The 17,964-nt window shown below is 39.2% G+C and overlaps 1 protein-coding gene across 2 annotated transcripts in view; it reads right to left on the bottom strand.

Annotated features, from left to right (window-relative positions):
- insra (insulin receptor a) overlaps positions 1-17,964 on the bottom strand; it is a 105,359-nt gene that overhangs the window by 8,693 nt on the left and 78,702 nt on the right. For both annotated transcript variants that reach the window (XM_034182384.1, XM_034182385.1), the window contains exons 8-13: positions 14,462-14,715; positions 11,927-12,094; positions 9,404-9,602; positions 9,003-9,289; positions 6,572-6,711; positions 4,171-4,330 (exon numbers count right to left, since the gene is read on the bottom strand). In XM_034182384.1, coding sequence (XP_034038275.1) covers positions 4,171-4,330; positions 6,572-6,711; positions 9,003-9,289; positions 9,404-9,602; positions 11,927-12,094; positions 14,462-14,715 — 1,208 coding nt within the window. The remainder of the gene's footprint in view (positions 1-4,170; positions 4,331-6,571; positions 6,712-9,002; positions 9,290-9,403; positions 9,603-11,926; positions 12,095-14,461; positions 14,716-17,964) is intronic.

Genomic DNA, 17,964 nt, shown 5'->3' on the forward strand with positions numbered 1-17,964 from the left:
TATGATTATTTGCTTTGGCTAGCCGGACTGCTAATTAGCATCTTATCAGTAGCAGAGTTGTAGTCTTACACACCTCTCTGCAGCTTCTCTCCCCCTGCCATCCCCTCATTACCCCATCCCCGTAGAGACGGTGCCTGCTCCCAGACTACCAACAACCAGCAAAAATCTATTTAAGCATAAAAATTCAAAAAGAAAAATAATATAGCACCTTCAACTGCACCACAGACTAAAACAGTTAAATGTGGTCTATTAAACATTAGGTCTCTCTCTTCTAAGTCCCTGTTGGTAAATGATATAATAATTGATCAACATATTGATTATTCTGCCTTACAGAAACCTGGTTACAGCAGGATGAATATGTTACTTTAAATGAGTCAACACCCCTGAGTCACACTAACTGTCAGAATGCTCGTAGCACGGGCCGGGGCGGAGGATTAGCAGCAATCTTCCATTCCAGCTTATTAATTAATCAAAAACCCAGACAGAGCTTTAATTCATTTGAAAGCTTGACTCTTAGTCTTGTCCATCCAAATTGGAAGTCCCAAAAAACAGTTTTATTTGTTATTATCTATCGTCCACCTGGTCGTTACTGTGAGTTTCTCTGTGAATTTTCAGACCTTTTGTCTGACTTAGTGCTTAGCTCAGATAAGATAATTATAGTGGGCGATTTTAACATCCACACAGATGCTGAGAATGACAGCCTTAACACTGCATTTAATCTATTATTAGACTCTATTGGCTTTGCTCAAAAAGTAAATGAGTCCACCCACCACTTTAATCATATCTTAGATCTTGTTCTGACTTATGGTATGGAAATAGAAGACTTAACAGTATTCCCTGAAAACTCCCTTCTGTCTGATCATTTCTTAATAACATTTACATTTACTCTGATGGACTACGTTTCATTACACTAGAAGTCTTTCAGAAAGCACTGTAACTAGGTTTAAGGATATGATTCCTTCTTTATGTTCTCTAATGCCATATACCAACACAGTGCAGAGTAGCTACCTAAACTCTGTAAGTGAGATAGAGTATCTCGTCAATAGTTTTACATCCTCATTGAAGACAATTTTGGATGCTGTAGCTCCTCTAAAAAAGAGAGCTTTAAATCAGAAGTGCCTGACTCCGTGGTATAACTCACAAACTCGTAGCTTAAAGCAGATAACCCGTAAGTTGGAGAGGAAATGGCGTCTCACTAATTTAGAAGATCTTCACTTAGCCTGGAAAAAGAGTCTGTTGCTCTATAAAAAAGCCCTCCGCAAAGCTAGGACATCTTTCTACTCATCACTAATTGAAGAAAATAAGAACAACCCCAGGTTTCTTTTCAGCACTGTAGCCAGGCTGACAAAGAGTCAGAGCTCTATTGAGCTGAGTATTCCATTAACTTTAACTAGTAATGACTTCATGACTTTCTTTGCTAACAAAATTTTAACTATTAGAGAAAAAATTACTCATAACCATCCCAAAGACGTATCGTTATCTTGGCTGCTTTCAGTGATGCCGGTATTTGGTTAGACTCTTTCTCTCCGATTGTTCTGTCTGAGTTATTTTCATTAGTTACTTCATCCAAACCATCAACATGTCTATTAGACCCCATTCCTACCAGGCTGCTCAAGGAAGCCTTACCATTATTTAATGCTTTGATCTTAAATATGATCAATCTATCTTTGTTAGTTGGCTATGTACCACAGGCTTTTAAGGTGGCAGTAATTAAACCATTACTTAAAAAGCCATCACTTGACCCAGCTATCTTAGCTAATTATAGGCCAATCTCCAACCTTCCTTTTCTCTCAAAAATTCTTGAAAGGGTAGTTGTAAAACAGCTAACTGATCATCTGCAGAGGAATGGTCTATTTGAAGAGTTTCAGTCAGGTTTTAGAATTCATCATAGTACAGAAACAGCATTAGTGAAGGTTACAAATGATCTTCTTATGGCCTCGGACAGTGGACTCATCTCTGTGCTTGTTCTGTTAGACCTCAGTGCTGCTTTTGATACTGTTGACCATAAAATTTTATTACAGAGATTAGAGCATGCCATAGGTATTAAAGGCACTGCGCTGCGGTGGTTTGAATCATATTTGTCTAATAGATTACAATTTGTTCATGTAAATGGGGAATCTTCTTCACAGACTAAAGTTATTATGGAGTTCCACAAGGTTCTGTGCTAGGACCAATTTTATTCACTTTATACATGCTTCCCTTAGGCAGTATTATTAGACGGTATTGCTTAAATTTTCATTGTTACGCAGATGATACCCAGCTTTATCTATCCATGAAGCCAGAGGACACACACCAATTAGCTAAACTGCAGGATTGTCTTACAGACATAAAGACATGGATGACCTCTAATTTCCTGCTTTTAAACTCAGATAAAAACTGAAGTTATTGTACTTGCCCCACAAATCTTAGAAACATGGTGTCTAACCAGATCCTTACTCTGGATGGCATTACCCTGACCTCTAGTAATACTGTGAGAAATCTTGGAGTCATTTTTGATCAGGATATGTCATTCAAAGTGCATATTAAACAATATGTAGGACTGCTTTTTTGCATTTACGCAATATCTCTAAAATCAGAAAGGTCTTGTCTCAGAGTGATGCTGAAAAACTAATTCATGCATTTATTTCCTCTAGGCTGGACTATTGTAATTCATTATTATCAGGTTGTCCTAAAAGTTCCCTAAAAAGCCTTCAGTTAATTCAAAATGCTGCAGCTAGAGTACTGACGGGGACTAGAAGGAGAGAGCATATCTCACCCATATTGGCCTCTCTTCATTGGCTTCCTGTTAATTCTAGAATAGAATTTAAAATTCTTCTTCTTACTTATAAGGTTTTGAATAATCAGGTCCCATCTTATCTTAGGGACCTCGTAGTACCATATCACCCCAATAGAGCGCTTCGCTCTCAGACTGCAGGCTTACTTGTAGTTCCTAGGGTTTGTAAGAGTAGAATGGGAGGCAGAGCCTTCAGCTTTCAGGCTCCTCTCCTGTGGAACCAGCTCCCAATTCAGATCAGGGAGACAGACACCCTCTCTACTTTTAAGATTAGGCTTAAAACTTTCCTTTTTGCTAAAGCTTATAGTTAGGGCTGGATCAGGTGACCCTGAACCATCCCTTAGTTATGCTGCTATAGACGTAGACTGCTGGGGGGTTCCCATGATGCACTGTTTCTTTCTCTTTTTGCTCTGTATGCACCACTCTGCATTTAATCATTAGTGATCGATCTCTGCTCCCCTCCACAGCATGACTTTTTCCTGGTTCTCTCCCTCAGCCCCAACCAGTCCCAGCAGAAGACTGCCCCTCCCTGAGCCTGGTTCTGCTGGAGGTTTCTTCCTGTTAAAAGGGAGTTTTTCCTTCCCACTGTAGCCAAGTGCTTGCTCACAGGGGGTCGTTTTGACCGTTGGGGTTTTACATAATTATTGTATGGCCTTGCCTTACAATATAAAGCGCCTTGGGGCAACTGTTTGTTGTGATTTGGCACTATATAAAAAAAAAAATTGATTGATTGATTGATCAGTTCAGGTTAAAGAAGTCATTTCATTGATTTATTAATACAAGCTATTTATTTGTGTGTTTTAAATTAGCTTTAAAATATAGGTTGACTTTTTGTTAAAATTGGTTAAAAAGTGATTTTTCTATGATTATGACAGTTAAAAAATACATAATTTCATTTGGATAAATATTGTGGGTCTATGGTACGGTAGGTTCATTGTGGTGAAAGAGGATAATTATATTTTTAGTCCTCTTTTATAGCTCCTACGGTGCATTCAAGTGTTCATAAGGCTTGTGAAAATAAACACTGTAAACCATCAGTCAAAGAGTCTAACCATCATTCAGCCGGGGATGCTGCAGTACTTTTTTTGTAATCAGTAAAAACCTATAATTAGTGTTTGTAATATGATGGCCGGAGTCAACACCAGGTCAAATACAAAGTCAATTATAAAGTTACATATAAAGTACTCATGGACAGAACGGACCGAAGTGGAAATCCCACGTCACCCAACCAACCTCAAGCCCCAGCTCAACAGTTCAGCAGCGTAATTGTTTTTTAGCCCAGACTCTCGATCACACAATCAGGGATTGCTTTTCAACTTGACATTCCGCATGTTCATGTCAAAAAACGAACAAAGAAACAAAAAGTGTAAAGTGTCAAAGTTGTTGATGAGACTTACCTGCATCTTGGACATAAAAGTAAGTGGCCTCCGTCCAGGAGCCATTGCCTGCCAGCGAGGTAGCCCGAATCCGTACTGTGTAGTTCCCAGAATGCACCACTCTCAACCTGCAGCCACGGGAGTTTTTGTACGCATTTCGGGACACACAGTGGTGCAGCTCCTGGACAAGAACACACAAATCAAGTGAAAAGAAAATAACTGTCTAAATTTTGGATTGTCACGTACTGCCTAAAGATGTTGCACTTTTATATTTTCCACACAATTTATTTCATGTTGAAATGTCGTTATTATGAAGTACATTTATTTCTGTGGTATATCACAACATCACAGCTAATTTTGTTTGTGGTATTTATTTTGAAAAGTATTCCACGGCAAATATAGTAAGTTCACTCTGTGAGATCTTACAGATGACACGAAGGAAAAAATCAAATCAAATCAAATCAATTTTATTTATATAGCGCCAAATCACAACAAACAGTTGCCCCAAGGCACTTTATATTGTAAGGCAAAAGCCATACAATAATTACAGAAACCCCAACGGTCAAAACGACCCCCTGTGAGCAAGCACTTGGCGACAGTGGGAAGGAAAAACTCCCTTTTAACAGGAAGAAACCTTCAGCAGAACCAGGCTCAGGGAGGGGCAGTCTTCTGCTGGGGCTGGTTGGGGCTGAGGGGAGAGAATCAGGAAAAAGACATGCAGTGGAAGAGAGCAGAGATCAATCACCAATGATTAAAAGCAGAGTGGTGCATACAGAGCAAAAAGAGGTGAATAAAAAGAAACACTGGGTGCATCATGGGAACCCCCCAGCAGTCTAAGTCTATAGCAGCATAACTAAGGGATGGTTCAGGGTCACCTGATCCAGCCCTAACTATAAGCTTTTTCAAAAAGGAAAGTTTTAAGCTTAATCTTAAAAGTAGAGAGGGTGTCTGTCTCCCTAATCCAAATTGGGAGCTGGTTCCACAGGAGAGGAGCCTGAAAGCTGAAGGCTCTGCCTCCCATTCTACTCTTACAAACCCTAGGAACTACAAGTAAGCCTGCAGTCTGAGAGCGAATCGCTCTATTGGGGTGATATGGTACTAAGATAAGATGGGACCTGATTATTCAAAACCTTATAAGTAAGAAGAAGAATTTTAAATTCTATTCTGGAATTAACAGGGAGCCAATGAAGAGAGGCCAATATGGCTGAAATATGCTCTCTCCTTCTATCCCTGTCAGCACTCTAGCTGCAGCATTCTGAATTAACTGAAGGCTTTTCAGGGAACTTTTAGGACAACCTGATAATAATGAATTACAGTAGTCCAGCCTAGAATAAATAAATGCATGAATTAGCTTTTCAGCATCACTCTGAGACAAGACCTTTCTAATTTTACAGATATTGCGCAAATGCAAAAAGGCAGTCCTACATATTTGCTTAATATGCGCATTGAAGGACATATAAATAAATAAACAAATATAAATAAACGAACGTGCACAGTTCAAATGTCCTGTTAAATTTGATGGAAACTGGAAAGTGAATATTTTGGATTACAACTAGTAAAAAATATGCTTAAGTCAAGGCTGATAAAATGTCTGTCTCCCCAATGACTCATTTTGGCAAAACAAGCCAAGTGTTTTAACTGTAACGAACATTGGTTTTGATAGCTGACACAGAAGACCTCTGTGAGTTTTGCCTTAGATATCCAGCAAAGGCTTTGTGTGAAATATAGCCAGATTTTGTTTCCCCCATTGGATGTGTGGTGACCCGTGTTTATTAGTTTCCATCCTTCTGTTTGGGCTTTAATTATTTATGTATTTAATTTGTATTTTCAGACACAATAAGAAGTCTATATGTAGTGTAACCGTGTGATTGTTATCTGCATTCAAAATTCTAAAATTTTGTTTGTATTGGTGATATAAGATTGTGAATCCTTTGTGAGAATATTATGAAACAGAATTACAGTGCTGCCAACCAAAATTATTTTATGACTTGGTAGTGAAAGATTTTCAACAGCATAACTGTTTGAGTGTAGGAAGGGTGGACAGAACGAGGAAGGCATTGATTGATTGATTGATTGATTGATTGGTTGCACAAATTGTAAACAAACCATTCATCATTTAACTCAATCGATATCTGTACAGGAGACGTTTGTGTGCCTACAATATAGATCGAAGTTAAATGAGCTCATTTTTCATGGCCGCGGTTTACTGATGTTTAGCATGTACAGATTTTAGTTTTAGCACGACTTCTCTATTCCACATAATTCAAACCAAAATGAGGATAACTGTATAGGTTGGGTGAGTGTTTTGCCACTCCTGGCTCTTGGGCTGCTGGATGTCATTATTATCATGTTGCTCTGTGCTTTGCAAGAGTGCCTAAACACCGCGCAGAGGACGACTGCATGTGCAAGTGTGTTTCCTCACCTCAGTGTCGGCTAGTCTCTTGTAGCTGAGCTCGTAGAGGATGATCATGCCATTGGGAGCAATGGGCTCAGGCCACGTGACATGCACTGTGTAGTCTGATACCTCACAGCTAATAGGACCCACGATGTCATCAGCTTTGTCTGGAGAGAACAAGTCACACGGTTTGAAGAGAAAACTCTGTTTGCTTTTGTGAATAATAAATTTATTAGAACTCATATTTGGTTAAAATGAAAAGAAAACAATTAGTTGAGTATGATCTTAGAGTGAAATAAAGAAGGAGCACGTAGATGTTTTCACACTAAAAACGTTATGGTGATCAATAGTGGCGTAACAGATCACAGTTGATCTACGTTTCATATGGACCCCCAAGCATGTGAACCGCAGATTACAACCCCTGGCAATAATTATGGAATCACCGGCCTCAGAAGATGTTCATTCAGTTGTTTAATTTTGTAGAAAAAAAGCAGATCACAGACATGACACAAAACTAAAGTCATTTCAAATGGCAACTTTCTGACTTTAAGAAACACTATAAGAAATCAAGAAAAAAAAATATTGTGGCAGTCAGTAACGGTGACTTTTTTAGACCAAGCAGAGAGAAAAAAATATGGACTCACTCAATTCTGAGGAATAAATTATGGAATCACCCTGTAAATTTTCATCCCCAAAACTAACACCTGCATCAAATCAGATCTGCTCGTTAGTCTGCATCTAAAAAGGAGTGATCACACCTTGGAGAGCTGTTGCACCAAGTGGACTGACATGAATCATGGCTCCAACACGAGAGATGTCAATTGAAACAAAGGAGAGGATTATCAAACTCTTAAAAGAGGGTAAATCATCACACAATGTTGCAAAAGATGTTGGTTGTTCACAGTCAGCTGTGTCTAAACTCTGGACCAAATACAAACACCATGGGAAGGTTGTTAAAGGCAAACATACTGGTAGACCAAGGAAGACATCAAAGCATCAAGACAGAAAACTTAAAGCAATATGTCTCAAAAATCGAAAATGCACAACAAAACAAATGAGGAACGAATGGGAGGAAACTGGAGTCAACGTCTGTGACCGAACTGTAAGAAACCGCCTAAAGGAAATGGTATTTACCTACAGAAAAGCTAAACGAAAGCCATCATTAACACCTAAACAGAAAAAAACAAGGTTACAATGGGCTAAGGAAAAGCAATCGTGGACTGTGGATGACTGGATGAAAGTCATATTCAGTGATGAATCTCGAATCTGCATTGGGCAAGGTGATGATGCTGGAACTTTTGTTTGGTGCCGTTCCAATGAGATTTATAAAGATGACTGCCTGAAGGGAACATGTAAATTTCCACAGTCATTGAAGATATGGGGCTGCATGTCAGGTAAAGGCACTGGGGAGATGGCTGTCATTACATCATCAATAAATGCACAAGTTTACGTTGATATTTTGGACACTTTTCTTATCCCATCAATTGAAAGGATGTTTGGGGATGATGAAATCATTTTTCAAGATGATAATGCATCTTGCCATAGAGCAAAAACTGTGAAAACATTCCTTGCAAAAAGACACATAGGGTCAATGTCATGGCCTGATCTTAATCCAATTGAAATTGGAAGTTGTGGTGGAAGTTGAAGAAAATGGTCCATGACAAGGCTCCAACCTGCAAAGCTGATCTGGCAAAAGCAATCAGAGAAAGTTGGAGCCAGATTGATGAAGAGTACTGTTTGTCACTCATTAAGTCCATGCCTCAGAGACTGCAAGCTGTTATAAAAGCCAGAGGTGGTGCAACAAAATACTAGTGATGTGTTGGAGCGTTCTTTTGTTTTCATGATTCCATAATTTTTTCCTTAGAATTGAGTGATTCCATATTTTTTCCCCTCTACTTGGTCTAAAAAAGTAACCGTAACTGACTGCCACAATTTTTTTTCCTGATTTCTTATAGTGTTTCTTAAAGCCAGAAAGTTGCCATTTGAAATGACTAGTTTTGTGTCATGTCTGTGATCTGCTTTTTATCTACAAAATTAAACAACTGAATGAACATCCTCCGAGGCCAGTGATTCCATAATTTATGCCAGGGGTTGTAAATGCAGTTTACATAACGCAAGTGTGACGATGGCAATCTGACATTTAATGACAGTCATGTTGAACTTGCGAAATTTGGAAATATTGTAGTTTACAAAGCTGCATGAAGTGGGGAACTGACTAAACCTCTGTAAAAATAAGGCGATAATAGTGCGCCCCCTACAGTGGCTCGGACTATATGTAGTAGGGAGAATTGCTACTGTGCGTGAAGAGGAATAGGCTGTCATTCACAGTGGTACAGCGAGAATGATGTGTGACAGTTTCAAAGCAGATTGAAAAATAGTGACATTCCCAAACTGAAGTCTTCTCCAAGTGAACGTCCTAGAAACGCCAAACAAACTGGAGCCATTGAGTGGGCCTTACCTTCAGGCATTGTGCGTGCACTGACATACGCCGCCATGCTGCAGCGGGCCGGGTCTGTTGGGTGGTTGCAGGCGTGGATCTCGATCTGGTAGCTGGTGAAGTGGCGCAAGTTGGAGATGACAGTGGACTCCTTGGCATGGACAGTGACCACGGTTTTAGTGCTCTCAAGATTCTCATCTTCATTGTCTTCAGGGATGCGTGTGCCCCCAGGCAGGGTCGGCGTCGGAGTGAGGAAGGAACGAGTGCGGTTGGCGATGCCCACGACAGAACGCCGCTGACGCGAGGGTCTAGAAAAGGCAAGACTTATTTATACACTATATAAATAAAGACGATGTGAACAACATCACAAAATATATCTCTAAGAACTTTTGAAACAGAACTGACTTTGTCATCTGTCTTACTTGATTGTAAAGACTTCATTGTGGAGGTAATTCTCAAAAGTCTTTCTGTATTCAGAGTCTTCTTTTTCCTTCTTGAGTTCTTTATCGGTCTTGGGGCAGGCACAGCACCGTGCCCCCTGGTTCTGCTCTTCTGTCTGGTTCCACTTCTGTTCGTCATCACTGTCCACCTGAGTCGGCGCCCGTGACGGCAATTTCATCCCTAATGAAATGGAGTCAAACATGAACACCATGTAGACATACACAAAAACCACAGGCATAGCACAAAAAACAGTCACATACACACACGGACCCACTTTTTTCCTTCAGAAATGACTTAAATCCTTGTGGCACAGACTCAATAAGATGCTGAATGCATTCCTCAGAGTTTTTGGTCCATATTGACATGATGGCATCACATGTTGCTACAACATTACACCCCTACCAGCAGCCTGATGTGTTGACAGAAAGTAGGATCACACTGTCCTGTTTTGTTTCATCAATTTTTGACCATACAATCTCATTGTTACAGCAGAAACAAAGACTCAATAGGACACACAACCTTTTCTGGTTTTCCGCTGTCCAGTTTTGGTGAGACTATGCCCACTAAATCCTCATTTTCTTGATCTCAGGAGACAGGAGTGGCACTTGGTGTGATGCTGTTCTGCATATCTTGGTTATTAAAAGTTAATGGTGCTTTTCTGTTAGCTTGAACCTGTTTGGTCATTCTTCAAAGTCTTTTTTTCCACCTTTCTTCCCCAATTAGGTGCTCAATTTGAACTTCAGCAGATCCTCTTGATGTGTCTAAAATTTATTGAGTTTCTGCCACATAATTGGCTGATTCGATCATTGTTTTAAGGCACAGTTGTACTGAATGAAGTGGGTAGTGAGTGTACCTGTATCCACCCTTCAACACATGCATGTTCACCGACTGACGTCATTCATTTTCACTACCCCGACTCTGACCCTTGTATGGTACCGAATTACCAGTGGCTCATCTTGCCATTTCTTTGGATGTGAACGGGTTACACGAGTTCAAATGACAAATGCTAGGCCTGGGCTGGGCTGTGTGCTAACATGGATGTGCAGTAATGGCTGGCCATAAGCACAGGCCAGGCTGAGACAGGAATAATGCAACCAAAATAAATGCCTGAACTTTAACTGAACTCGAGCCAGACTGAGAGGATGATCCTGAATATCCCAGTGCCAAGGCTAAATACACACTCTAAGCTTTGTATCGCAGGCCAAACATATTTCTGCACAACATAAAAAACAACTTAGTGACGGCAACCTTGTACTAACCCCGTTTATAGAAAAGGGTTTGAGTTGCAATTTGATTTGCACCTTTGATTAAAATGCTCAAAGTTGAAACATCACAACAAATGAATAATGTGCCTGCTTTTGTGTTACACTTTTCTGTCAGAACACTCATCTTTTACAGACATCATGCACATACAACTTTAGATATTTCTTCTACTGTTGTGGACACTGTGATTTACAGATATTTATTTTGACTGAACAAATTGTGCCACTTGGTTGGTGCACTGAATACATTACTTGTTTTTTAGTTCCACTGCCAACATAGCTAGGTAAAGATGTGTAGTAAGACCTTCTATGTGCAATGTTGTCCCTTTAATTGCTCAGGACCTACTTGCTTTAAAACTGTCGTGGTATGACGCCTCCTCAAGATGCCCACTTTGAACCCAGGGATACTGGCAATTTGCAGCCTGTTTAAAATTTAAGGAGGAAGTTCTTGAACAGTGTAAACAAGTTCTCAAGGAAAAAAGTGGTTTCTAATCAAATGCTTGCATATCGGTTTAGAAAGTGATACAGCTGGCTTTCGGGTTGCCTCATTCTACAGAAACTGAAAATGTGAAGGTGATAAGTGGTCTGTTATTGGCTATGGATCCAGAGTCCACGCGATTGTTACTGCTATTAGATCTGAGTGCTGCATTTGGTAGAGATGATATTATTATACAGAAGTGACTATTTTGGCATCTTGGGTCAGAAAAGGATGGGGTGGCTCAGGGGTCAGTTGTGGGCCTGCTTTTATTCTCTTTTCATGTAACATCTCTGTCAGATTATAAAAATCCATGAGATTAACGTTCACTGTTATGTTGATGACATTTAGATGTATTTGCCTGATGTTGCAGGTAATGTGTCTCATATTGTAAAACTGGAGCTTTGTATGGCTTCAATAAGAAGCTGGATCCCTTTAATTTTCTACTTTTGTCTTTTTACATTTTAAAGCACAAGCATTTTGTAAATAAAATTATTATTCAATAACAAAAATGCATTGTGACATAGTTAATGCTGAAACGAGGGTTAGGGTTAGGGTCAGAATACAGTCACAACACGAGTGGAAAATTTAGTGTTCTGAAAGAAGAACAATGTGAAGCTTTGCCAGCTTTTGACTGAGAAGGCCTCTTATCCAGATGGGATGGTGTCAGAATACAGCATTTCTCCCTCTCGCACACACAGACACTAAAACAACTAAAAACAGAGACAGGAACAAGAACATGAAAAATCACAGAACACACAACTTACCTTTTTGACAGTAGTCAAACTTGTACAATTCACCGGCTTCGGGCTGACGCTGGCAGAAGACCAGGTAGTGAGTGATGTTTCCGTTGGGGTCGTTGGGAGGTTTCCACTTGAGGATGATCTGGGAGGATGAGTTGGATGAGGAAATGGGGTCCAGTGGAACTGAAGGCTCTGGGAAAGGATCACAGGAATATTTAATAAGTAGAATTTACTGTGTAGCTCAAAAACCTCATATAGACATCTGAAATAAAACCTGTCAAATCTCCAAAGGTCTACTCATTAAATGTCAATGGAGCTAGCCATTTGGGACTCTTTCCTCTCCCACCTGGGATCAGTGTGATCACTCAATGACTTTCGTGTGGGACACTGTGTAAATGGCATCTTATGCTATATCAGTGATTCTGATGATGCACCGCGTTTGCTTTTTTTTCGGGGGGGGGGGGGGGGGGGGGGCATGGACGTGTGCACTTTTTTTCCCCCTTTTCTTTCTTTCTTTCTTTTTGTCTGGGCCGGGGGTTCTGTGTGTTCTTCTCTTTCTATTGTTCTAACTAAATAACAGAATAAAAACAATTTAACAAAACAAAAAAATGGCAATGGTCCACCAAGGACGTAATAAAATCATTGGGATTTATTTATTTGCCTGTCTGTTAGCACGATTACGTCAAAACTACTGCACAGATTTTGACAAACGTTTCACCACAGATAGATATTAGGCCATGGAAGACTCCATGAAATTTTGGAGGTGATGTGAACCAAGATTCTGGATCAAGATTTCACTTTTTATATATATATATATATATATATATATATATATATATATATATATATATATATATATATATATATATAAATAATTTATTTATTTATTTATTTATTTATACACACATAGATTTTGATTGTTTATATATTCATTGTTTGACTGATTTAATTATTTCTGTATTTTTTTGTTCTTGTTTTTTTGAGGCACTGGGTAGGTATTGGACTGTAAATATCTTGGATTTACATGGTGAAGTAATTAAGTTGTCATTTATATTAATGTATGAAAAGCGAGAAGAGGGTACAAATCTTTATGTGTTTACTTCTTCCTAGTCCTTTTCGAACAATGTTTCTTGCTTGACATATTTTTGTTGTGAATTATTTTTTGTGCTTTCTTTGTTCAACATAAATTAATATGTGTAGATAGACAGTGTGTGCGTATATATATATATATATATATATATATATATATATATATATATATATATATATATATATATATATATATATATATATATAATTGGAGAATGTCACTATAACCAAACAATTAGCATACTATAATTGCTAGTTCATGTTATATGCTACAAACTGTGGACCTCAGCATGGTGACCTCAGCTTTAAAACAACAGGTACAAGTTAGTCTGGGCTTGTAAAAGTATAGTGTAGATTGCAGTAAAACACTAATTACTGTTTGAGAATAAAAGATGTAGAATTTCTGCAGACAGATTTTGCTGTTTACCACACATGAATATTTTTCATAATGTTTGCGATGCATCACCTGTGTGTAGAAACCAAGTGAGCACAAAGTAAAAAAAAAGTAGCTTCTCAGGTCTGCAGGGCAGGAATTAATATTATCATATCATTTTGTAAGGGTTTTTTTTTGGTTGTTCTTTCAGAAACTTCACATATTAAAATTCTTGGCTTGAGGTAGAGTAGCACATCTGTGCAGCAGCTTCCCTGAGACAATGATAAAAACACAATTGAACAAAGGCTGCTTTGGTGAAGCATGAACTTTATAAGAACGTTTATGAGTTTGAAAATAAACCAATATTAACAGGGGATCTGCACTGCTCTGACTATATTGTCAGATCAGGGTTCACTGTCATCAACTTATTTGTAATGACAACTTTGCCCTCCTAATGAGGTGCGCTCGTTAGACGTGACAGAACAGGAACAAGCTGTTGCCATACAGGTACAAAAACAACTGTCCCCTGGCACAGCTGGCTGACTGCATGATGAGTCTCTGCTGGAGGCACGTTATGCGTGCATGAGGGATATCATATTTGATGCAGTTTATTAGGAAAGACATGTAGACCATGTTAAAAAAAAGGATCCTGTTAGGATGCTGTGAGGACGGCACACTGCGAGTGGCAGAGTAAAACTGAGAACTCACGCAGCGACCGTGAATCTGTTTCCAGATTCACGGTCGCTGCGTGACTGACTGATTTAGACAACTTCCACAATGTGGCAATGGGTAGGTTGTTGGAACCCTAGGTGAACTGTGCCATTTGTCTTTCTCTTGCCCGTTTTCTCGCCAACGACATTCTGGCAGACTAACAAATACAACATCCAATCCACTCAGTAAAATCAACACAAAATGATGACCTTAAAAAATTATTCTTTGAAAGAAACCCAGCAGAAGAACAACAGATCATACGCTGCAACTAATTCAAACATATCTCTGGAATTTATTTCATTTTATTTTACTTTTTTAATTTATTTTACTGTGTGAACTACAACAAGATGTTCTCTTAGTAAAGAACACATCTGAATAATTCTTACTGGTGGCGTTGGTGCGCACGTAGATGATTTCGCTCTTGGCTCCGTGGGCCTGGTGCTCGTCAGAAGCAGACAGCTGGGTCTTTACCATGATTGCGTACTGTGTCCACGGCTTCAGTGGCATGATGAGATGACCCGGTTCAATCTGTTCTTTGTCCCCCTCAGTGGCTCGAGGCGGAGGGTCCACGTCAGCGATCACCCAGCTGTTGGAGCCGCAGGCATCCTGCCCGTCAAACTCGGTTACGTTCTGAAATGGTCTATTGTGGAGAAAAACAATACGAGTGATAAATGCGCTACTGAGGCTTAAATTGCATTTAACTTAAGAGTAGATATGCAGCTTCAGTTTGATGTTCTCCTGCAATTCATCTTTATATGTGACTCAGCAGGAGAGGAGACGAGTCTTATTAAACGTTACTGAGGTCACTGAGCGGCTCTCAACACAGCGCAGAGGACATCAGAAGACAAAGAAATACACGTTTCGCTTTCCTGACTTTAAAAGGTTTCAGGGTAAACTACTGACAAAATGCAAAAACAGCTACAAATCATAAAATGCCATTTCATTCAAAAGAATTTTGTATTTTGTTCTTCAACCCCAATTCCAGTGAAGTTGGGATGTTGTGTGAAATGTAAATAAAAACAGAATACAATAATTTGCAAATCCTCTTCAACCTATATTCAATTGAATACACCACAAAGACAAGATATTGTTCAAACTGATAGAATTTTTTTTTGTGCAAATATTTGCTCTTTTTGAAATGGATGTCTGCAACACATTTCAAAAAAGATGGGACAGGGGCAACGAAAGACTGGGAAAGTTGATGAATGCTCAAAGAACACCTGTTTGGAACATTCCACAGGTGAACAGGTTAATTGGAAACAGGTGAGTGTCATGATTGGATATAAAAGGAGCATCCCCAAAAGGTTCAGCTGTTCACAAGCAAAGATGGGGCGAGGATCACCACTTTGTGAACAACTGCGTGAAAAAATAGTCCAACAGTTTAAGAACAATGTTTCTCAACGTTTAATTGCAAGGAATTTAGGGATTCCATCATCTACAGTCCATAATATAATCAGAATATTCAGAGAATCTGGAGAACTTTCTACACGTAAGCGGCCGAAAACCAACATTGAATACCCATGACCTTTGATCCCTCAGGCAGCACTGCATTAAAAACCGACATCATTGTGTAAAGGAGCTTACCACGTGGGCTCAGGAACACTTCAGAAAACCATTGTCAGTTAACACAGTTCGTCACTACATCTACAAGTGCAAGTTAAAACTCTATTTTTATTTACATTTTACACAATGTCCCAACTTCTTTGGAATTGGGGTTGTACTGTCAACATATTCTTGTATAATAATTAAGTTGCACATAGTTTCAATCACTTGAGTGGAAAAGTAGCTAGCTGTGTTGTGGCTGTCAACTAGACCAGTAACATGACCGTGTTCACAGGAATCTGACGACACACGTGTTTTACATAGGTACCATCAGCGGGCGATGCAGTTGCTTCTCAACAAAAGCTGCAAGAATTTGAGTTGTTTTGGTTTTAAGGTTTTTATTGATAGAGTCTTGCTACATCTGCTTGTGCAACATCTCTGTCATAGTGATGAAGTACAAGCAGTGCCCAGCCACTGGTCAGATTTAGATCAACGTGGCACCCTAAGAGCTTCACAATCAACAAAACATGTTTGGATGGATACAAACCCTTTTTTAGTGGGAGGAGTTAAAAAAAAAAACTGTGTAGATGCTCAAGACTAGCAGTCAACAGGATGTAAACAAAGCTTCCATCCTCGGCCACTTCTCCTCAAACATCCCCCTCAAAACACACCACTGAGTAGAACAAACAGCAGTGCATGTGTTAACAGGTCTAACAGCTTGTTATGTGGGAAAAGCCAGTCATAAGTGGATTCTAGTAAGACCACATTCTTGGTCAGATGTATTTTTAGCCTCTTAGGGCCTGGTTTACCAAATGTTGGCATGCATACAAATGTGTGTAAACATTATTGCAGTCGCAAATATACCTGCATGCTGCAACAGGGTGCAATGAGGACTACATCTGACAAATGTGCAAAATGGTGCGTATTATCAATTTTACATGTCTTCTTTTATGAATATGCAATTTGGAGTTTGTCCAAATGAGTGCACACAATTCTTGGAAGGACCATGCACATAGGTGAGGTTTGTACAGACAACATGATTTATAAAGGTCAGAAGGAAATTAAGCAGGTGCTGATTGTGTTTATTTTGTAAGTTTGAAACCTTGGCGTTAATTTATTGCACTTGGCCGAATGCTGTTCCAGCAGCACAGAGAGAGCTGAAGAAATAATCATTCAATGTAAAAGTCGGGCATATTTAAGGATTTCAATGGTTTACTTGTGTTTATTTCTTTAAGAAGACATGTCCTCAGGTGGACCAGAGTAAATTTTTGGTACTACTCATAATTACAATACACCCGGAAAGTATTCACAGTGTTTCACTTTTTTCACATTTTGTCATCAGTGTGCTCATGTTTCTGTACCCTTCACTAGATTTGTGCCTCGATACAATCCGGTCTCGAAGGTCTACAGACAATTCCTTCGACTTCATGCTTGGTTTGTGCTCTGACATGCACTGTCAACTGTGCGACCTTATATGTAGACAATCAACTGAATTTACCCCAGGTGGATTCCAATTAAGCTGGTGAAACATCTCAAGGATGATCAGTGGAAACAGGATGATTATGAACATGTAATTTCTTCATTTTTTTATTTTTAAGAAATTTGCAAAAATTAAAAAAAGATTTTAAAAAAAACTTTCTTGATGTTGTCATTATGGGGTGTTGTGGGTAGAATTCTGAGTGAGAAAAATTAATTTACTCCACTTTGGAATAAGGCTGTAACATAACAAAATGTGGAAAAAGTGAAGCGCTGTGAATACTTTCTGGATGCACTATATGGTCACTGATGTGTCATGCTGTGTTACACAAATAAACACACACATCTCGGGGTCTGTGTGAGGTGATGCATGCACATCTGGGCACGCTGTGTGAGTGTTGTGCCAGTGCTGTACTCGCAGCTGTCTATGTGGGATGAAGCATGCGCATCTGCATGTGCTGTGTGCGTTACTGTGCACAGAAAGCACACAGACAGCTGTGCACTGTGGGTGGAAGAGTAAGCAAATCTCTGAAATAAGTTTTTCTTTTCGTTTTTTTAAATTGCCAGTGTGAACATGCTCATTTGTGGCAGAGGTCATGAGTAACAAAGCACAAGGTGCAAAGTGCAAGTGTATTTACTCCTGATCATTAGCTGAACACAACAAAAGCAGTCACAGCAAGACATTATCATCATCACATCTGGATTTGAGGAAATTCTTATTTACAATGAGGGTGGTGGATACGTGGAACAGTCTGTCAGAGGACGTATAATAGTGCAGACAGTAAAGTGTTTTAAAAACAGATTAAAGAAATGTTAGAGAAATGATGATGGAAATACAATATAGACAGCATTACATAAATCACTAAAATAT

Source organism: Thalassophryne amazonica, chromosome 12 (genome assembly GCF_902500255.1).
Source record: "Thalassophryne amazonica chromosome 12, fThaAma1.1, whole genome shotgun sequence".
NCBI classification, from domain to species: domain Eukaryota; kingdom Metazoa; phylum Chordata; class Actinopteri; order Batrachoidiformes; family Batrachoididae; genus Thalassophryne; species Thalassophryne amazonica.